Source organism: Peromyscus maniculatus, chromosome 18 (assembly GCF_049852395.1).
Source record: "Peromyscus maniculatus bairdii isolate BWxNUB_F1_BW_parent chromosome 18, HU_Pman_BW_mat_3.1, whole genome shotgun sequence".
In the NCBI taxonomy this organism is placed as follows: Eukaryota; Metazoa; Chordata; class Mammalia; order Rodentia; family Cricetidae; genus Peromyscus; species Peromyscus maniculatus.
Window position 1 is genome coordinate 4,915,397 of NC_134869.1, and position 23,070 is coordinate 4,938,466.

Below are 23,070 nucleotides of genomic sequence, written 5' to 3' on the forward strand. Positions count from 1 at the left end.
CATCATTCCCTTGTCCTTCGCAGGAACAAAATCACTTTTGGTGTACCACATTATGTTCTATCTTGTTTCTTGTTGTGGCTGAGTTATCTACCCAAAAGCTACACAGGTAATGAATGGGTTTATTTGGACGGTTCTGCCAGGTCACAATCCATCATTTTGCGAACTTAGAATAGAAGTTCAAGCTAGCAAGTAGAGACAAAAATAATTTAACTAAACTATTGTTTAGTAGCTTTCTCTGTTACTTAGTCATTGTGTCATGCTCAGCTAGTTCTCTTATCCAGCCCAGGCCAACTTTCTTATGGATATTGTACCCTCACTGGGAAGGCCTTCATACATCAATCAGAAATCAACAAAATCTCTCAAAGACATAGCACCCAGCCATTCTGATGGGTCACATCCTCAACTGAAGTTCCCACAGCTGACGACTGGCTTTGTATGTTGAAAGCTAGAAGTAACTAGGACACAGACACAATAATATATGAGAAGGTTTAAAAACCAAAAGCCAATTTATCAACAATGTCAATAACTTAAATAGCAACAATGCAAACATTGATGATATTAACAACTGGAAAACACATGTATGCCAAGAAGTGAGGAGAAACAAGCTTCTGAGATCAAAAAGAATAAACTAATGCTGTTTCTCCTCAGAAAGTCTCCAAACCAATAAACTCAAGGCACTCATAACATAATATAGTAATTTTTCAGAAAATAAAAATAGGTGGAGGTCCATCATTTTGCAAAAAAAAAAACATAACCAAATTATAACAAATAAAAAATTGACAAAACCTAGATGGTACAACTGAATAAAGGAGACACAAAGAGAGACCTACATAGTTAACATGGTCTCTTGAACAAGAACTTAAGATTATAATGAAAATCAAAATAAAAAAAATCACTGACCACCACTTACTTTCTTCATCTCAGTGCTCTCCTTAGCCAATAATAGAAAATAGGTTGAATGAGGGCTGTTCTAGCAAAATTGAATGGATTCACTTGAAGTCTGATAGTTGTACATTGTAGAAAAAGGTTTTAAGTACTGAAATTATCTCACTATCTTTTAATAAAGAAAAGAATGTCCGTGAGGATCATTTCAAAACCCTTTTGTTTCCTATGATTGATGACTGGATGTAAGTCTGCATCAGAATGGGAAAATGAAAAATTTTCAAATCAAGTACTTGATAAGAGATTTTTAAATCAATGTTGTATGATTTGTATCGTATACCTAAAGCAACCTGTTTTCCTCAAATTGTTTTATAAGTCATAAGCATTTTTGAAAACAAGTATATCCTCATTTTTATTTATATGTTTTATGTATGACAGAGGTTTCCTATGTGTGTACAAGTGATACACCAAAGAGTGTGTTGGATCACTGGATCTGTAATATCAGGTGCTTATGAGCCTCTCAACTTGAGTGTTGGTTTATGAACTCAGGTCAACTCTAAGAAGAATATTTGCTGAGTGTCATGCCCAGCCCACAGAGTACTTTTTATCCAATAAGCTAAGTCTTTTACAGATTAAATAACAACAGAAACAAAAATAAAGAAAGAAGTAAATACATGAACCCTAGGAACTTGATAAATCAATATAAAGATGTTGGGTATGAGACCAGGTAGGCTACCCATAGACCTTCCCCAATCTCTATTACCCAAGATCCAATACTCAGTTTTGTCCCTATGGCAGCAACAGAACTTCAGCTGCAGCTTCTCCTCCACCTGTTCATAATTCCTGTGAAAGACTATCCTCACCTGATCTTTCCTTCCCACCTCATATCTATGTCAAAGCACCCAACTGGGGCAGCACCCTTGATCTACTAATTGTTATATCTCCCAGAAGGCTGTCCACAGATCTACCACATTATCTCTCATGCCAGACCTGATTTTAATATTTGCCCCTATTACTGCAGTAGACCACCAGAGGCAGCTCCCCCTCTCCACTCTCCATGTCTCCTATAGATCCTAAAGATAATCTCCCCCTCATCTCCCCTTCCCCTATTTTCCAACACCAGCAAGCATTCTCCCTTGAACACACGATTCAATAAGTCCAGGAAAAAAGGAAATACTCAGAAAACATATACTCTGAAACTCAAGAAAAGAAAAAGAAACCCTGGAACAAAAGACCCATCTAACCGAGATAAAGTCAGAAACCACCATCTTGATCTATAATCAGCCCAAATCTGATGCCTAACATAAGGACATAATTAATAACAGCCAGGGAAATATGTTACCACCATAGCCTAGCTATCCTACCACAGCAGGCCCTGAATAATCTAACATCGTTGAAATACAGGGGGAAAGCCTTAAATCCAAATACATGGAGATGATAGAGGCCCTGAAAATGAAAATGAATAAATACCTTAAATAAATTCATGAAAGTATAAACAAACAAACAATTGGAGGAAATCAACAAATTCCTCCAAGAAAGCTAGGAAAACAAATAATTGGAGTAAACCAATAAACAATGTATATTATGCCAAAATAAAACAAACTAATCATTAAGGAAAACAAAATTGTTTAAGACCTGAAAATGAAAACTAAAACAATAGGGAAAACAGAAACTGAGGAATTTCAGAAATGAAAAATTTAGGACTACAAACAGGAAGCAGAGAGCCAAGGTTCACCAATAGAATAGAGAGTTGGAATAAAGAATCTCAGGCACTGGGGATAAAAGAGAAGAAATGGATATATCAAAGTAAATGTCAAATATAAAAATTTCTTGTGTATAGGAAGGCTACTGATCGTTTTGAGTTAATCTTGTATCCTGCCACCTTACTGAAGGAGTTTATCAGCTGTAGGAGTTCCCTGGTAGAATTTTTGGAGTCACTTATGTATACTATCATATTGTCTGCAAACAATGAAAGTTTGACTTCTTCCTTTCCAATTTGTATCCCCTTGTGCTGTGGGATGGTCTGTATATCAAATGCTCTCATTGGTCAATAAATAAAACACTGATTGGTCAGTGGCCAGGCAGGAAGTATAGGCGGGACTAACAGAGAACAGAATTGAGAGAGCAGGAAGGTGGTAGGAGACATTGCCAGCCACCGCCATGACAAGCAGCATGTGAAGATGCGGATTAGCCATGAGCCACGTGTCAAGGTATAGATTTATAGAAATGGATTAATTTAAGATGTAAGTACTGGATAGGTAGAAGCCTGAGCCATTAGGCCAAACAGTTTAAACAACATGAATTTTCATGTGTTTACTCGATTGGCTGTGGCACTGTCGGGTGAGAGAGATTTGTCATGACTGTGGACTAGGTAGGACTGGAAAAAACTCCAGCTACAAATGGTGCCCAATGTGTTGCCAAGAGTTTCCACCTACAACCTGAGAATAAAGATTCTAAAACAAAGCAAAATCAGTTCCTAGCTGTTTCTCTCAAATTAGTGGCAGCCTGTGTGTTTGAGCTACTATGGTGAGTTCCTGGTGTGTGTGCTCAACTTGAAGAATGGTGGGAATGAGGCCTCTGCAAGTGGCACATTAAGCTGTGTGGTGGATTTAGCCTTTGCTAGTACAAAACAAAAAGAGGTTTCTGGGCTACACACTGCTTTGATAGAAGCATAGACCCACTATTTCTGAGAGTTGATGGCTCCCAGAACTGGCCGAAAATGTACCACTGCCATGTTGAGAAGCTGAAGTGGGTGGAGCCAGCAGCCACAGCACCATTTCAGTTTTAGAATGCTACAAGTTAAAGCAATGGACTCAAGATAATATAAAAAATAAGCCACATAAAGATGGCTACCACCCAGAGAATCTGGATTATGTTCTCTTTGATATTTGTAACTCAAGAAAAACATTTGATTACAAAAACTGATGAGTTATGTCAAAATGTATATTTTAAAGGTCCTTGACTTCAAAATTTGGATGTAGGGATATGCTATTTTGGAAAGAAGGCTCTTCTTTTGTTTCCACAGAAATCCAGAGGCTATGGATTTGTTCCAGATTAAGATACATCAGGTTTGACCAGCCAAGACCCCCTGAAAGGTCTCCGATGACACCATGGCTCAGATAATCCAACATCCAGTTAAGATTCAAGGCAACTGGCTCAGACGATACACCCTCATGGACTACTCTATAATCCTAAAATTTTCTTTGTGTCCCCATAAGATACAGTGCCCCCCTCCAGCAGGAAGTAGTAAGAGAAGCTACGCCCAAATTCCCAAATATACCAAGCTGGCTTTGGAGATGTGGAAAAGTTAAAACCTTCCCTTAAAAAGAAGGGGCGGGGGAGGAGTGCTGTGGGATAGCTGTATGTCAAATGCTCTGATTGGTCAATAAATAAAACACTGATTGGTCAGTGGCCATTCAGGAATTATAGGCGGGACTAACAGATAGGAGAATTGAGAGAACAGGAAGGAGGGAGGAGACACTGCCAGCCGCCGCCATGACAAGCAGCATATGAAGATGCCGGTAAGCCACAAACCACAAGGCAAGGTATAGATTTATGGATTAATTTAAGATTTAAGAATTGGATAACTAGAAGCCTGAGCCATTAGGCCAAACAGTTTAAACAATAAAAGTCTTTATGTGTTTACTCGGTTGGGTCTCAGTGGTTGTGGGACTGTCAGGTGAGAGAGATTTATCCTGACTATGGACCAGGCAGGACTTGAGAAAATGCCAGCTACACCCTTGATCTCCTTTTGTTGTCTTATTGCTCTAGCTAGATCTTCAAGTACCATATTGAATAAATATAGGGCAAGTGGACAGCCTTGTCTTGTTCCTGATTTTAGTGGAATCATTTTGAGTTTCTCTCCATTTACCTTGATGTTGGCTGTCAACTTGCTGTAAATTGCCTTTATTATGTTTAGAGATGTTTCTGATATTGCTGATCTCTCCAGAACCTTTAACATGAAAGGGTGTTGGATTTTTTCAAAGGCATTTTCAACATCCATTGAGATGATCATGTGGCTTTTTTCTTTCAGTTTGTTTATATGGTATATTACAATGACAGATTTTTTTATGTTGAATCATCCTTGCATCCCTAGGATGAAGCCTACTTGGTCATGGTGGATAACTCTTTTAATGTGTTCCTGGATTTGGTTAGCCAGTATTTTATTGAGTATTTTTGCATCAATGTTCATGGGGGAGATTTGTCTGTAACAATCTTTTTTGTTGCATCTTTGTGTGGTTTGGGTATCAGGATAACTGTAGCCTCATAAAAGGATTTTGGTAATGTTCCTTCTGTTTTTAATGGTGTGGAAAAATTTTAAGTGTATTGGTATTAACTATTCTTTGAAAATCTGGTAGAATTCTCTGCTGAAACCATCTAGTCCTGGGCTTTTTTTTGGTTGGGAGACTTTTAATGACTGTTTCTATTTCCTTAGGGGATATTGGTGTATTTAAATAGTTTTTCTTGTCTTGATTTAACTTTGGTATGGGGTACCTATGCAGAAATCATCCATTTCTTTCAGATTTTCTAATACTGTGGAGTACAGGTTTGTGAAGTGAGATCTGATGATTCTCTGGATTTCCTATTGTCTGTTGTTATGTCCCCCTTGTCACTTCTGATTTTTTTAATTTGAATGCTCTCTCTCTCTCTGCTTTTTGGTTAAATTGGATCAGGATTACCTTGTTGATTTTCTCAAAGAACAAACTCTTTGTTTCATTGATTCCTTGTATTGTTCTCTTTGTTTCTCTTTTATTGATTTCAGCTCTCAATTTCATTATTTCCTGGCATCTGTTCTCCTGGGTGAGTTTGCTTCTTCTTGTTCTAGAGATTTCAGGTGTGTTGTTAAGTCACTACTGTGAGATTTTTCCAACTTCTTTATGTGGGCATTTAGAGCTATAAATTTTCTCCTCTAAGCATTGCTTTCATAGTGTCCCATAAGTTTCGGTATGTTGTACATTCGTTTTCATTGAATTCTAGGAAATCTTTAATTTCTTTCTTTATTTCTTCCTTGACCCATTGGTGATTCAATTGGACATTATTCAGTTTCCATGAGATTGTAGGCTTTCTGTAGTTTTTGTTGTTGTTGAAATCTAACATTAAGGCATGGTGGTATGATAGAAAACAGGAGGTTATTTCAATTTTTTTTGTATTTGTTGAGATTTGCTTTTGTGACCAAGCATGTGGTCAATTTTGGAGAAGGTTCCATGGAGTGCTGAAAAGAAGGTATATTCTTTTGTGTTAGGATGGAATATGCTGTAAATATTTATTAAGTCTATTTGAGTCGTAATGTTTGTTAGTTCCCTTATTTGTCTGTTAGGTTTCTGTCTGGCAGACCTGTCCATTGGTGAGAGTGGAGTGTTGAAGTCTCCAACTACTAGTGTATGGGGCTTGATGTGCTATTTAAGCTTTAGTAATGTTTCTTTTATGAATGTCGATGGCCTTGTATTTGGGGCATAAATATTCAGAATTGAGACTTCTTCATCTTGTCAGATTTTCCCTGTGATAAATATGTAGTGTCCTTCCTGATCTCTTTCAATTGATTTCAGTTTGAAGTCTATTTTATTAGATATTAGGATAGCTATACCACCTTGCTTCTTATATCCATTTGATTGGAAAGTCTTTTCCCACTCTTTTATTCTGAGTTAGTGTCTGACTTTGAAGTTTATGTGTGTTTCTTGTATGCAGCAAATGGATGGATCTTGTTTTTGTATCCATTCTGTTAGTGTGTGTCTTTTTATAGGAGAATTGAGACCATTGATATTGTTGAATATCAATGACTAGTCATTGTTAATTCCTGTTATTTTTTTGGTGGTAGTGTTGTAGGTTTTCCTTCTTTGTTATTTGTTGGTATGGGACTATCCATTGCCTGAGTTTTCATGGGTGTATCTAACTTCCATAGGTTGAATTTTTTTCTTCAAATGTTTTTTATAGGGCTGGATTTGTGGAAAGATATTGTTTAAATTTGGTTTTATCATGCAATATTTTGTTTACTCCATCTTTGTTGATAGTGAATTTTTCTGGGTATAGTAGCCTGAGTTAGCATCCATGATGTCTTAATATCTGCATAATGTCTGTAAATTATGGAATGCTTCATGAATATGCTTGTTATCCTTGCACAGGCACCATGCTAATCTTCTCTGTATCGTTCCAATTTTAGTATACATGCTGCCGAAGCAAGCACTACATTAATTTTTTTCTGGTGTATGTGCATGCTTGTGTTTGTGTGTGTGTGTGTGTGTGTGTGTGTGTGTGTGTGTGTGTAATGTGAGCCACAATGGAAATGTGGAGAATAGAAGACAATTTTATGGAGTCTACTTGTCCATCTTCATATAGTGTTCAAGATTAGGTCACAGCTTTGTGCAAAATAAACATTTCTAACAGAGCAGTCTCATTGACGCTCAAATAAGATTAGTTGATACACTAAATCAGTAAAATATTGTCTTTTCATGTTGTAAATAGGTTTTTATTGGAATATAGGAGTAATTGAATAATAAATCTTATTTGCATATAAAAATGATAAACTGCTCTCTTTGTTTTTGTTTTTGTTTTTATTGCAGGTGGAATGAGTTAGTTCATTATCAGGACTTAACATCTGTTCATAACACTTTCTCAGAACAACAAATGAATGTCAGAGAATAGTTTTTGTGAGTAAACATGGTTGCTGCTAATCCTGATGTACTGAGTTCAATCTCAAAGAAACCCACATCACTACTACAAATTTTTCTCCTTTCTCTACACCAGTGGTATGGCATATGCACACTCACATACCAGTACATGCATAAATAATTTTAGTACCTAATCAATTGCCATTGAGGTCACTGGATTCCAAATGATTCCCTGGATTTCATCTCTAGAATTTTCATAGGATAAGTAGATAACAGATATATGTAGCTATATAGTATATGTATAAGCTGTCCTCTCACTGCCACATACACATCATGGAAAAAAGATATACACATAAACACAGTGTAAACATTTTTAAATTGATGAAATAAAAAAGGAAAGACGTTAACCCAATTATTGAGGACATATGAAATTATTTTCTACTTTAAATTATTATTATAGAATGTCAAGAATTATTATGGTTCATCAAAACATATACAAATGAAAAAGGGGCTGACAAAAACATCACACAAACATCACCCCTTACAATAGCCACAAATAATATAAAATACCTTGGGGTAACTAAGCAAGTGAAAGACCTCTATGATAAGAACTTTAAGTCTCTGAAAAAGAAATTGAAGAAGGTATTCGAAAGGAAAGATCTTGAATGCTCATGGATAGGTAGAATCAACATAGTAAAAATGGCAATCTTACCAAAAGGAATATGGAGATTCAATGCAATCCCCATCAAAATCCCAACACCATTCTTCACCGACTTGGAAAGAACAATACTCAATTTTATATGTAAAAACAAAAAAAACTACAATAGCTGGAAATAGAAAATCTGAGTAAACAAACAGGAACTTCAAATGGAAGTATTACCAACAGAATGGAAGAGAGGATCTCTGATGTTGAAGATACAGTAGAAGAAATAGATTCATCAGTCAAAGAAAACACTAAAGCCAACAAAGTCATGAACCAAAATGTCCAAAAAATTTGGGACACCATAAAAAGACCAAACCTACTAATAGGGGTAGAAGAAGGAGAAGAATACTAACTCAAAGGCACAGAAAATATATTCAACAAGATCATAGAAGAAAAGTTTCCCAACTTAAAGAAGGAAATGAAGATACAAGAAGCCTATAGAATACCAACAGACTAGACCCCCCCCAAAAAAAGTCCCCTTGCCACATAATAATTAAACAATTAAATGTCCAGAATCAAGAAAGAATATTAAGAACAGCAAAGGAAAAAGGACAAGTGACTTATAAAGGCAAACCCATCAGAATAACACCTGATTTCTCAATGGAGACTTTGAATGCCAGAAGGACCTAGATAGATGTAATGCAGACACTAAGAGACCATGGATGACAGCCTAGACTAATATACCCAGCAAAACTTTCAATCATCTTAGACAGAGTAAACAAGACATTCCAAGACAAAGCCAGATTTAAACAATATTTATCCACAAACCCAGCCCCATAGAAAGCACTAGAAAGACAATTCCAACCTAAGGAAGTCAGATACACCCTCAAAAACAAAAGCAATAGATAATGTCACAGCAGTAAACCCCAAAGAAGAGAAGTACACACACACACACTAGCACCAAAAATAACAGGAATGAAAAATCACTGGTCATTAATATTCCTTAATATCAATGGACTTAATTCACCATAAAAAGGCACAGGCTTACAGAATATGGACCCATATTTCTGCTGCATACAAGAAACACTCCTCAAATTCAAAGATAGACATTACCTAAGAATAAAAGTCTGGGAAAAGACTTTCCAATCAAATGGTCTTAAGAAGCAAGTGGGTGTAGCCATCCTAATATGCAAAATAGACTTCAAAAAAATCCATCAAAAGCGATCAAGAAGGGCATTACATACTCATCACAGGAAAGATCCACCAAGATGAAGTTTCAATTCTGAACATTTATGGCCAAACACAAGGGCACCCACATATGTAAAAGAAACATTACTAAAGCTTAAACCACACATAAAAACCCACACATTAACAGTGGGAGACTTCAACACCCCACTTTCAAAACTGGAAAAATCTCCCAAAATGAAACTTAACAGAGAAATAAAGAACTTAACTGATGTTATGACTCAAATGGATTAATTGATATCTACAGAACATTCCATCTTAACAAAAAAGAATATACCTTCTTCTCAGCACCCCAGGGAACCTTCTCAAACACATACTTGGCCACAAAGCAGATCTCAAAAGATACAAAACAATTGGAAAACTCTCCTGCATTCTATCAGACCACCAGGGTTTAAAGTTAGATTTCAACAAAAACAAAAACTACAGAAAACCTACAACCTCATGGAAAGTGAATAATGCTCAACTAAATAATCAATGGGTTGGGCTGGAGAGATGGCTCAGCCGTTAAAGGTTAGGCTCACAACCAAAAATATAGGAGTTCGGTTCCCAGCACCCACGGCTGTCTCTCCAGCCACCTAAAAAAAATAAAAAATAAAAAAATAAAAAAATAAAAAATTAAAAACATAATCAATGGGTTAAGGAAGAAAGAGAAAGAAATGAAAGACTTCCTAGAGATCAATGAAAATATATATACCACATACCCAAACTTATGGAACATTATGAAAGCAGTGCTAAGAGGGAAATTCATAGCATTAAATGCTCACATAAAAAAGTTGGAGAAATCTCACACTGGTGACTTAACAGCACACCTGAAAGCTCTAGAACAAGAAGAAGCAAAGTCTCCCAGGAAGAATAGACATCAGGAAATCATCCAACTGAGAGCTGAAATCAATTACATAGAAACAAAGAGAACAATACAAAGAATCAATGAAACAAAGAGTTGGTTCTTTGAGAAAATCAACAAGATAGTCAAGCCCTTATCCAAACTAACCAAAAGACAGAGAGAGAGCATCCATTAACAAAATCAGAAGTGAAAAGGGGGACATAACAACAGACAATGAGGAAATCCAGAGAATCATCAGGTCATACTTCAAAAACCTCTACTCCATAAAACTGGAAAATCTAAAAGAAATGGACAATTTTCTGGATAGGTACCACATACCTAAGTTAAATCAAGACCAGATAAACAATTTAAATAGTCCAATAACCCCTAAGGAAATAGAAACAATCATTAAAAGTCTCCCAATCAAAAAAAGGTCAGGACCAGATGATCTCAGCACAGAATTCTACCAGATCTTAAAAGAAGAGTTAATACCAATAGTCTTTAAGTTGTTCCACACAATAGAAACAGAAGGATCATTTCCCAACTCCTTCTATGAGGCTACAATTACCCTGATTCCTAAACCAAACAAGGATACAATAAAGAAAGAGAACTACAGACCGATCTCCCTCATGAACATTGATGTAAAAATACTCAATAAAATACTGGCAAACAGACTCCAAGAACACATCAAAACAATTATCCACCATGATCAAGTAAGAATGCAAGGGTGGTTCAACATAAAAAAGTCCATCAATGTAATACATCATATAAACAAACTCAAAGGAAAAACCACATGATCATTTCACTAGATATAGAAAAGGCGTTTGACAAAATCCAACACCCCTTCATGATAAAAGTGTTGGAGCGATCAGGAATACAGGGAACATACCTAAACATAATAAAGGCAATATATAGCAAACCAACAGCCAACATCAAATTAAATGGAGAAAAAATCAAAGTGATTCCACTAAAATCAGGAACGAGGCAAAACTGTCCATATTCCCCATACTTATTCAATATAGTACTTGAAGTTCTAGCCAGAGCAATAAGACAACATAAGGAGATTAAGGGGATTCAAATTGGAAAGGAAGAAGTCAAGCTTTCCCTATTTGCAGACGACATGATAGTATACTTGAGTGACCCCAAAGATTCCACCCAGGAATTGATAAAGCTTATAAACACCTTCAGCAACATAGCAGGATACAAGATCAACTCAAAAAAATCAGTAGCCCTCCTATATACAATGGACAAAGAAGCTGAGAAGGCAATTAGAGATACATCACCCTTTACAATAGCCAAAAATGACATAAAATACCTTGAGGTAACACTAACCAAGCAAGTGAAGGACCTATATGACAAGAACTTTAAGTCCCTGAAAAAAGAAATTGAAGAAGATCTCAGAAAATGGAAAGATCTCCCATGCTCATGGATAGGCAGGGTTAACATAGTAAAAATGGCAATCTTACCAAAAGCAATTTACAGATTCAATGCAATCCCCATCAAAATACCAACACAATTCTTCACAGACCTGGAAAGAACAATACTCAACTTCATATGGAAAAACAAAAAACCCAGGATAGCTAAAAGAAACCTGTACAATAAAACAACTTCTGGAGGCATCACAATCCCAGACTTCAAGCTCTACTATAGAGTTACAGTAATAAAAGCAGCCTGGTATTGGCATAAAAACCGACATGTGGACCAATGGAATCGAATTGAAGACCCTGACATTAACCCACACACCTATGGACATATAATTTTTGACCAAGAAGCCAAAAGTGTACAATGGAAAAAAGAAAGCATCTTCAGCAAATGGTGCTGGCATAACTGGATATCAGCGTGTAGAAGGCTGCAAATAGATCCATATCTGTCACCGTGCACAAAACTTAAGTCCAAGTGGATCAAAGACCTCAACATAAATCCAGCTACTCTGAACCTGCTAGAAGAGAAAGTAGGAAATAGTCTTGAACGCCTTGGCATAGGAGATCACTTCCTAAATATAACACCAGTAGCACAGACACTGAGAGAAACAATCAATCAATGGGACCTCTTGAAACTGAGAAGCTTTTGTAGAGCAAAGGATACGGTCAACAAGGTAAAGCGACAGCCTACAGAATGGGAAAAGATCTTCACCAACCCCACATCTGACAGAGGACTGATATCCAGAATATATAAGGAACTCAAGAAATTAGACATCAAAACGACCAACAGTCCAATTGAGAAATGGGCTTTAGAACTAAACAGAGTATTCTCAACAGAGGAAACCCAAATGGCTGAAAGACATTTAAGGAATTGCTCAACTTCCCTAATCATCAGGGAAATGCAAATCAAGACAACTCTGAGATACCACCTTACGCCTGTCAGAGTGGCTAAGATCAAAAACACTGAAGACACTTTATGCTGGAGAGGATGTGGAACTAGGGGAACTCTCCTCCACTGCTGGTGGGAATGCAAGCTGGTACAACCACTTTGGAAATCAATATGGCGCTTTCTTAGAAAATTGGGAATCAATCTCCCCCAAGATCCAGCTATACCACTCCTGGGCATATACCCAAGAAATGCTCAATCATACCACAAGAGCACTTGCTCAGCTATGTTCATATCAGCATTGTTTGTAATAGCCAAAACCTGGAAACAACCTAGATGCCCTTCAACTGAAGAATGGATAAATAAATTGTGGCACATATACACAATGGAATACTACTCAGCAGAGAAAAAAAATGACATCACACGGTTGGCAGGCAAATGGATGGATCTAGAAAAAATCATCCTGAGTGAGGTAACCCAGACTTAGAAAGACAAATATGGTATGTACTCACTCATAGGAAGATGCTAGATGTGGAACAAGGATGACTGGACTGCTACTCACATCACCAGTGAGGCTACCTGGAAAACGGGACCCCAAAAAAAGACACGGAGAAATGGACGAGATCTACATGAACAGCCTGGTCATGAGTGGGAACAATGAAGGGCGACAGACGAGGGAAAGAGAGTGGGAGATCCTAACTGGATCAAGAAAAGAGAGGGAGAACAAGGAATAGGAGACCATGGTAAATGAAGACCACATGAGAAGGTGAGAAAGGGAGGAAGCAGAGAGCTAGGGAGGCCCACGGAGATCCACAAAGACACACCCGCAAAAGACTGCTGGCAATGGTTGCGAGACGGCAGGAACTGACCTACTCTGGTGATGGGATGGCCAGACACCCAGATAGTGGTGCCATAAACCCCATCCAAGGACTGAGGAATCTGAATGCAGACATCCACGGCTGGGCCCCTGGTGGAGCACTGGGAGTCTAATTAGTGAGAAAGAAGATGGTTTATATGAGCGAGAATTGTTGAAGCCAAGGATGGATAAAGCACCGGGACAAATAACCAAATGAATGGAAGCACAGGATCTATGAACCAAAGGCTGAGGGGCCCCCAACTGGATCAGGCCCCCTGAACGGGTGAGACAGTCATTTGGCTTGACCTGTTTGGGAGGCAGCTGTGCATTGGTGCAAGGTCCTGGGCTCGTTGCATGAGTTGGCTGTTTGAATCCTGGGACTTATGCAGGGACACTTGGCTCAGTCTGGGAGGGGGGAATGGACCTGCCTGGACTGAGTCTACCAGGTCAACCCCGGTCCTCGGGGGAGACCTTGGTCTGGAGGAGGTGGGAATGGGGTGTGGGCTGGGGGGAGGGGTGGGCGAGGGGGGAGAACAGGGGAATCTGTGGCTATTATGTTGAACTGAATGGTGTTGTAAAATAATAATAATAATAAAAAAAAGAAAGATACACAGTCCAGGACAGGCACCAAAACTAAACAGAGAAATAATGATAATAAAAAAACAATAATTAGCATGATGAGTCACAGCTATTAGTAGTAACATAATGTATCATAATTAAGTATCATAATTAAGATAGTTAAACTATACTATTAGTACGTCAACAAGTAGCATTGAAAACCATTCATTGTTTTTCTATTCTTTTTAAATTTCCCCTGCATTTACCTCTGAGAATTCATTTATTTCTAAACAAGACAGATGTTTCTTATGGTCGATGGACTGTAATTAGGGGCAAACCACTTCAGATGATTTTTGAAACTGTAATTACTTGACTTTTTTTTTATCATATCAATGTGACCCTTATATTTGTACACAAAATAATGCTCTTCAAAGTGATACGAATATATTAAGGTCAAAATGAAAAAAAAAAGGGTAGGTGAATTGTTGTCTCACTTTCCCTGTATCGGGTTCTCATGTATATGACCATTGCAAGCTCTTCCTTGCACTATTCCAAGCATCCTGCAACTCCTAACAACTACAACAGCAGCACTATAACCTCCAAGTCTCTGAGTTAAATCATCAGCATTGATTGACTCCTTGTCCAGCTAGATGCAGGTCCTGGAGGTTTCCAGGAACTAGTTCCAGGGCTATAAGTGATCAGGCCAGATGACTCCAGGAACAGCTCCTTCAGCTCCACAGGTATTTGAGATAGGCAAGACAACAGCTGGGTTGGTGCACAGGGCCCATGAGCTTTTGCAGGCCCACCTACCTGCCTCCTTGGGCCAAGCCTGCAAATCACCTACTAAACACACCCTCTCCCTGAGGCAAACTCAACAGAAATTCCTCCAGTCCTCTCCTCACAAGCACAGCACTCTCCAGATGCACCCCCAGGCAAGAACCTCACAGACACACCCACACAACAAGATCACAGACATTCTCCCTCCTTGGAAATACCCTTCCAAACATTTTCAGCCTGACTAAGAGGACCTTGGAATTCTGTGAGGACCTCAGTTTGGGAGAAAGTGTCAGAATGGGGAGTGCTTGGCAGCTACATTTGAGAGCTGCTTTAAGATCAGGGACAGTGAAGACAACAAGGCAGCCCATCCACTGTACCCACAGGGCCCTGGAAAGAAAAACTGGACCTCCAGAGCTGGAATCATAAAGGAGTTAGGAACCCAGAGTCATGTCTGGCAAGGTAGAATGACCCTGAGCCCTGCAAGAAGAACTCAGGTGAAGGAGAAAATATGGCCAGTACACATACTAACTTACAAGGTTCAGGAAAAGGATCTAATGAGACCCTCTCCTTAGGAAAAGTGCTATAGGAAACTAGGGACTATTGAGAGGGAAAATCATGGGTTATCTGAAATGAAGTGGCCTGCACTGAAATCATATAAATAGAAGAAATACCATGGACTCAGCAGCTCCTATTTATTTCTGGGCATAGACACATAAATAAGAAAAGTGAAACAACCATTTTGAGACAGAGTATTTGAGGACATGTAGCAGGTTTTCTTTTGAGCCACCAATCAGCTCTCAAATCATGAAACAAAGATGTCTTAGCCATTTTGAATGCTTCCTGTCACATGGATTATGGCACAAGATGTTGATTCTGCCCTATCCACCCACCCAACACCATGCACACCTGATAAACCTCTTGTGTCCTGGGATGAAATTTTACTAGAAAACACCATTTCAGCTGGTGGTAGCAGATAGTTAGGAGATTCTAATCATGTATTGCTGAAAGATGATTCACACCACCATCACTCTACCAGTTTCTAAATTATTTACAGCATTTATAAGATAAACGTGAAAGAGGAGTGCAATGTTCAGAACTTCTAGAAACCAGACCTTCGGTTTTCCAATCTGTCTTCTCACTGCACACCAAAAGCTTGCCTGTGTGTGCACACTGAACAATGATGCCACAAGCATCATATTCTCCAATGCCAGGGCTGCAGAGTTTTCCCCTCCCAAGGAAATCCATCCACAGAGAAGCTCAGAGGACAAGGACAACTCCCACAGTCAGCATATGGATCAACAGAACCATAGTCTGGCTCACATTTCATCTAAATTCCATAAGAAATGACAGATAAACAGTCCTTGTCTGAACACTCTATATCAATCATGACATAGTTGTTTGTTTCCCCCTGCAGTGTACACAGTATACTGTTCCTCCTCCTTTGGTCTGAAGGGAGAAGCCATGCTCCACTCACAAATCCTTTCCCTGTTCTGCAATGCACAGTCCACTATGTGACTCAAACAGGTAATTTTAGAACTCTGTGATGCTACAGATGTGTCATCCAGGAATTTAGGGTGGCTAATCAGGAGGGTAACAAGGGCAATGTCCTGTGGGACTACAGACAGGGTTTAAGTCCACCTCAATCAAAATAGAAGTTCTTGACTCAAAAACAATTTGCAAAAAGACTTGAGATGCCCCTATTCTAGAATTAGTATAACTTCATGGCACACCATTACTTAATATTGGTTCTGACCCTGTAATGGTTCCTTGAGCATCATTTAGAGGCTGGCTTTTTAATGGAAGGATGGGCTTTTCTGCTTGTTGTAAATCAGGGTTTTCTCCTTTGTTATGGGAATGTAGCTGGTTAATCTTGCAAAACAAATATTTACATCTTATCATACTAATCTCTAACTGGCATGGTTAGCATATACTTATCTTTGGGATATTTGTGACCCAGCACTTCCTTTCCTAAATTCTACTTTGTAAATTAATGTCTCTTAAGTATTGGTAAGCCCTTATACCATGAATTTTACTACCGTTAATTCTACTTTTCTCCACCACAGTATAGCAGAGGAGTGCTATTTTGCACAGGAGATACTGTTTACAAGGTCCACAGAAATAACTCCAGATGGACCCCAAGCCTAAATGTGAAAAGTTCAAAGTGCAGTACTTCTGGCAGATATATTAGATACAGGGCCAGGTCTCTCTGAGTTCAGCAAATTTGTGTTCCATAGCAAAAATGCTTATGCACTAAGGGTGCCAGCATTACACAGTGATGTCAACAAGGTTCTTTCAAATCTTAGTCCCACTGCCAATGATCTGTACACAAGCAGCCTAGAGAGTGAAGTGACACAGGCTGCCTGCCAGCCCAGGAATTGCAAAGACAGCGCAGGACCACACAGAAACACACTGGAGCAGGGAGGACGAGCAGAACCACGCTGGACCATGAAGTACCATGCAAGAACATGTGGAACTCTACATCCAGACACCAAACTGGCTCGCATGACTGAAAAGACCACTCCTCCCATTCTGTGGACAGCAGCCCTTCACTCACCATGTTGTGGTTTTCCAGATTGCCCAACCTCTCTGCTCAGCTTCCTGCAGCAGCACACACAGCACAGCACACAAAACCACTGGCCACAGCTCCTCTTCAAAGCCAAGCCTGAAGCTTGTGACAGGAAGGGCCCTGCACCTCTTCTGACTGACTGGTTGCCTGGAGGGCCTGATTGGTTAGTGAGGCATGAGTAAAAAGAGCACCTCCTATAGGGTTACAGTGTGCTTAAAGACACAGCACAATGGTTCCTGACTCTGCGTTCCACCTCAGACCAAGACAGTTTCGGAACTGGGAGAGATTTATATTTCAATAGCACCTGTCCCTGGCTCTAATAGCAGATTCTGCTAGCTCCTGTCCTCCATAGGCACTTCCCCTTCCTCTTCCTGGACACAATGTGGCTAGCTACCTTGTACAGCCCACTATAACTATGTGGGGTGGAGAGATTCCATGTGACACAGGTAGAAGAATGCCCAGAATATTAACAACTAAAGAGATATTTAAGCACACAAAAGGAGATTTTGTTAGGTGGCTACACACTGAGGTCAGGTGAACTGAATGGACTTTTTACCTGCTTTTCACAGATACTTCAGACAACCAGGAAAGAAAGGCAGGAACTAGACCACAAACGTGATAACAGCTCTTTCTCCCATCTGAAAACTGAACGGGGACTCTATTGCTTCAGGAGTTTAATTTCTGAAATTCAGAGCAAACTGTAAGAAAATGAAATAATAATAATAGTCTTCATGTAAAGTTGAATACTTAGAGAATAATGGAGCTAGGAAGAATGTGGTTGTGAGCACCATTGTTAACCAAAACATCTTACACAGTGGGCAGGTGGAAAAAAATGCAACTGTATTATTCAAGGTTCTCTACATGATCAGGACTGGTAGAATGAATCTATTCATGTATGTAGAAAGTTGATTTCATAGAATGTCTTACAAGCTGTGCTCCAGGTAGTCTAACAATGGCTGCCTACCAATGGAAATTTGAAGAGTACAGTACTTGTTCAGTTCATGAAGCTAAATATTTTACCTGGTCTTAACTATACACCAAAATACCAAGGAAGTAGGCTCTAATGCTAGTAAAGGACTGAACTTGGTGCTAGAGCAAGGAGGCAAAGAGAGAGACAGAGCTTCCTCCTTCAATATACTTTATATATGTAGGCTGCCTGCAGAGGTACAATCCATATTAAAGGTAGATCTTAAACTTTGATTTTGATTTTTTTTTCTGTGTGTGTTTTTAAGACAGGATTTATATGTGTGGCCCTGGAACTTAGTCTGTAGACCAGGAGAGCCTCAAATTCAGGAAAGTCCAACTGTTTCTGCCTCCTGAGTGTTTGAGTTAAAGGTGTACACAGCCTCCAAGCAGCTAATTTTGGAATTTGCCTCAAATGATCCAAATTAAAGATTGGTCATTGATTTCAAAACATTAAAAAAAATCTCTCACAGGTATATCAACTCTTTGGGTTTTAGTTAATTCCAGAAGTAGTCAGTTTGACTACCCAAAATAGCCATCACAATAGCCAACAAAGAAGAATTGAGAAAAATTTCTTACCTGCAGGAGGCAGGGAAAGCATGCTTTTCCTAAACAAAGGAAGTATGTGGATATTACTTAGGAAGTCTGAACATATTCATGTAGAATTCCTCCTATTCCTAAACAGGCAGGTAAATAAAACCACATCTGATCATAATCAGAATGTAAAAGCAGAGCTATTTAGGGGTATTCTTACTGCAATGTCATGCAGTAACTTATGTAAATTCTAAAAATGATGGAAAGAAATCCCTTGGCAGGTTCATCTTGTACCACAAGGTCTTAGCTGAAAATCAATAAATGACACATTGGAAAAAAATATTGCTTTGGAAACTATGCAAACTTTCAATCTTGATGTTCAGTCTAAAGGATAACTATATCAATGCCATTGCCACAAATGGAAATGATAGAGAACAAAAATACACAGGACCTCAAGGAAAAGACATTTTATATCACTGTACACTGTGCTCTTAGATGAGTGGTTACGATGAACTATATTAACCTCATAATGAAGCAGCTTTTGCCTCTTAACAGGCTGACTCGGGGGAAGTGAAAAGCTCCTTCCATGCAAGAACATAGGGATATCCTTTTAACTAGCCCTGGGTGCTGTCTGTCTCAGGGCTGTGACATCACTGTAGAAAGTTTCATTCTTACCATTTTATCAAAAAAAAATGAATTATGTGAGTGTTTTGCATGCATGCATCAGTGCACAGTGCTTACAGAGGTCAGAAGAAGGCAGGAAATGCCTGGAACTGAAGTTACAGAAAATGGTTAGCTACCATGTGGGTTCTAGAAATGGAACATAGGTCCTCTATAACAACACCCAGTGCTCTTAATTGCTGAGCCATCTCTCCAGCCCCTATTTTTATTTAAAGTTTATTTTCCTAAATTGTTAATTAAAGTATATTACATTCCTTTTCCCTTTTATCTCTTCATTCCATCCCTTCCCAAGTCCCATCTAAATTCTTCCTTTTTAATTATGGGTGAATAAGTATGCTGAAATACATGAACACAACCTGCTGCATCCAGGATTGTTGGTTGTACCTATATGGATAGTTGGCTGATCATGTTGTATTGGACAAACAATTAGGGAGCTCATCTCTGCCTTATTCTCTCAAATAGAAGAAAATTCTACTTTTTAATCAGCACCAGGTTTATAACCCTGACTAGGCTGCCTTGGACAGGAAACATGATCAAGAATAGAAAACTTAGGGTAGAAAAACGCCTTACTAGTTAAGAGCACTCCAGATTAAAGATGGACACAGCTTGTACAACATTCTAATACTTCCACTTTCTTCCTACAGGGAGAGATTCATTCTACCAGTTCTGATAATGTAAAGAACCTTGAATAATGCAGTTTTTTCACCTGCCCACTGAGGAATATGTGCTGACTAACAATAGTGTTCATAAACACATTCTCCCTAGCTCCATTATTCTCTAAATATTCAGCTACCCATGAAGACTACTCTTTATTATTTTTCATTGCCAACAGTTTGCTCTGAATTTTAGGAATAATACTCCTAAAGCAATGAATCTATTATCTGGGTAGTGATGTATCTCCTACTTTTCTTAGCTGGTTGTCTTAAGTCCCTGTGACAACCAGGTGAAAAGTACCTTCAGTTCACCTGATGTCAGTGTTAAGTCACTTAACAAATACTCTCCTTGTGTGTCTTTAAATCTCTCTTTAGTTGTTAATATACTGGGCACCCTTCTACCTGTGTGACAGGGACTCACTCAGTCCCACATAGTATAGTGGGCTGTACATGCTAGCCACATTGTGTCCAGGAGGATGAAGAGGAAGTGCCTATGGAGATCAGGAAGATCACATGGTCTATTATTAGAACCAGGGGCACATGCTATTGAAATGCAAATCTCTGGCTGGTTCAGAAAAGTTCTGTGTCTGCAATGGAAAGCAGGATCAGGAATCATTGTGCTATGTCTTTAAGAACAGTTTAACCATAGGGGGGTGCTCTTGTCACTCAGGTCTCACTAGCCAATCAGGCCCTCCAGGTGCCCTGCTAGAAAGAAGGTGTGCAGGGTCCTTCCAGCTGTCAGCTTCAGAATTGTCTTTGAGAGACTCTGTCACCAGTAGTTTTGTTTGCTGTCCTTGGGAGTGTTGCTGCAGGGAGCTGAGCAGAGAACATGGCTGAGCTGGAAAAGTAAGATATGGTGAGTGAGGGGCATGCTGTTGAGTCATGGGAGACAGTGGGGTGGGTCCTCCCCTTGCTGGGTGGAAGCAAGGGGTCAGATGCAGAGTTACACATGTTCCTGCATGATTCTGCATTGTCCAGCATGATCCCGCTCATCCTGCATGCTCCAGTATGGATCTTTGTGGTCCTGCATGGTCCTGCATAGTCTTTACAATTCTTGGGGCTGGCTGGCAGCTTCTGAATAACTTCAGTCTGCTCCTGCAGAGCATTGGGAGTGGGACTATGCTTTGAAATGTCCTTGTTGACATCACTGTGAAGTACTGGCAGCATGCTTGTGTTGTTTCTATGGAACACAGATTTGCCAAATTCAAAGAGGCCTGGTCCCTCCCTTATCTTCCAGAAGTTCTACACTTTGAACCTTTAACATTAAAGTTTAGGATCCAACTGGAATTACTCCTAGCAGCTTGTATACAGTATTTTCTTTGTAGAGTTGCACTCCAATGTTAAACTGTGATGTAGAAGAGTAGAATCAATGGTAACAGAATTGATGGTACAAGGTCTTTACAGTCCTTAGGAGACATTAATTCACAAAGTAGAATTTAGGTAAGAGAGGGCTGCATCAAAAATACCTGAAAGATAAGTCATATGCTAACAATGCCGGTTAGAAATTAGTATGATAAGATATAAATGTTTGTTCCCCAGGATTAACCAGCTGATACAGATATATAGGATACAGATATGATAGGATAAAAGGTTATATTGTTGACCCTCCTTTTAAAGAGCAACAACTTGTTTAAAAATATTTTACATTGCTATGGATTTTAGTTTATTGATACAAATTTAAAGTTAATTTTGTTATACTGTGTGTACCTTTTTACTCTTGTTTAAGGTATGTTTGTACAGCTCATTTAAAATTGTAATGGATAATTAAGAAATAGATTAATAATTAATCTTCTATGTTAGTCAAACTTATAGTCATGTTAAGTTTTCTAGGTATACATAGATATATTTCAGATAGATAGATAGTCTTCAAATACTTCAAAGACCTGCAGAATATGGCATTTAAAATGTTTTTTAAAATTTAGACTTTCTGGACAATGTGACATGTCAGCTCCTGGCAGCAATGTTTTACTTCAGAGAGGAGGATGTGCATCAAAGACACTCTATATGGAGTTTATCTTCACCTTGGCAAAAATTGCCATTTGAGAAAGGAACTGTTGTACCTGGACTGCTTGATTGACTGGACATTCAGGACCCATAGGAAGGTGACCACTGAAGTTTGCTTGGAAAATAGTCCTTCAGGTTCCTGCTTCACAGAGAAAACAGCCAGACATTTTACAGGACACAGAGAGAAGTGGCTGAGAGACTCCTGGCCTCTGGGCTGAAGACATATGCCCCAACTTTACAGGGGAACTTTGGGTGACTGTCCAGGCTGCCAGCTATCTCTGTCTACACTGCAAGACTCTTGAAAGTTGCCTACATCCTTCTCTCATTTCTCAGGTAATTTTATATCCTTCTGAGGTCATTGATGGAGTTGAAGACTAGATAGTTATAATTTTACTTAGTTATGATAAGAGATAAGTTAGATATAAATCCTTGAACTCACAAATATAAGATAGATAGGACATCTTCTAAATTTTGCCAAATACAAATAGACTAGTTATTATAAACAGACTAGATATTGTAACTGTAATTCTTGCTTGATAATTGTTTTGTTATCTGCAATTTTACTCTGTGAAAGTTAAAACCTTCCTTTAAAAAAGAAAAAAGAAAATGGGAAGTGCTATGGATATCACGCTGTATAAATAAAATGCTGATTGGACAGTAGCCAAGCAGGAAGAATAGGCAGGACAAGCAGAGAAAAGAATTCTGGGAAGTGGAAGGCAAAGGCAGAGAGATGCTGCCAGCTGCCACCATAAGAAGTGAGATATAAGGTACTGGTAAGCCACAAGCCACGTGGCAAAGTATAAACTAATAGAAATGGGTTAATTTAAGATAGAAGAACTAAATAACAAGAAGTCTACTACAGTCATACATTTTGTAAGCAATTCAAGTCTCTGTGTGTTTACTTGTTTGTCCTGACCTTAGGCCAGGCAGGACCAGGAAAACTCCAGCTACAACCAGCTACATTCCATAACAT

The 23,070-nt window shown here is 38.8% G+C and overlaps 1 protein-coding gene and 1 non-coding gene across 2 annotated transcripts in view; both read right to left on the reverse strand.

Annotated features, from left to right (window-relative positions):
- LOC143269222 (zinc finger protein 431-like) overlaps positions 1-17,349 on the reverse strand; it is a 223,037-nt gene extending 205,688 nt beyond the window's left edge. Inside the window, exon 1 of the mRNA XM_076554273.1 lies at positions 17,251-17,349. Within this exon, the coding sequence (XP_076410388.1) occupies positions 17,251-17,253 (3 nt within the window). The 5' untranslated portion in view covers positions 17,254-17,349. The remainder of the gene's footprint in view (positions 1-17,250) is intronic.
- Positions 6,957-7,063, reverse strand: LOC143269449 (U6 spliceosomal RNA). The gene has a single exon (XR_013045872.1). It is a non-coding gene; the product is annotated as a U6 spliceosomal RNA (small nuclear RNA).
- Positions 17,350-23,070: the final 5,721 nt, after the last annotated feature.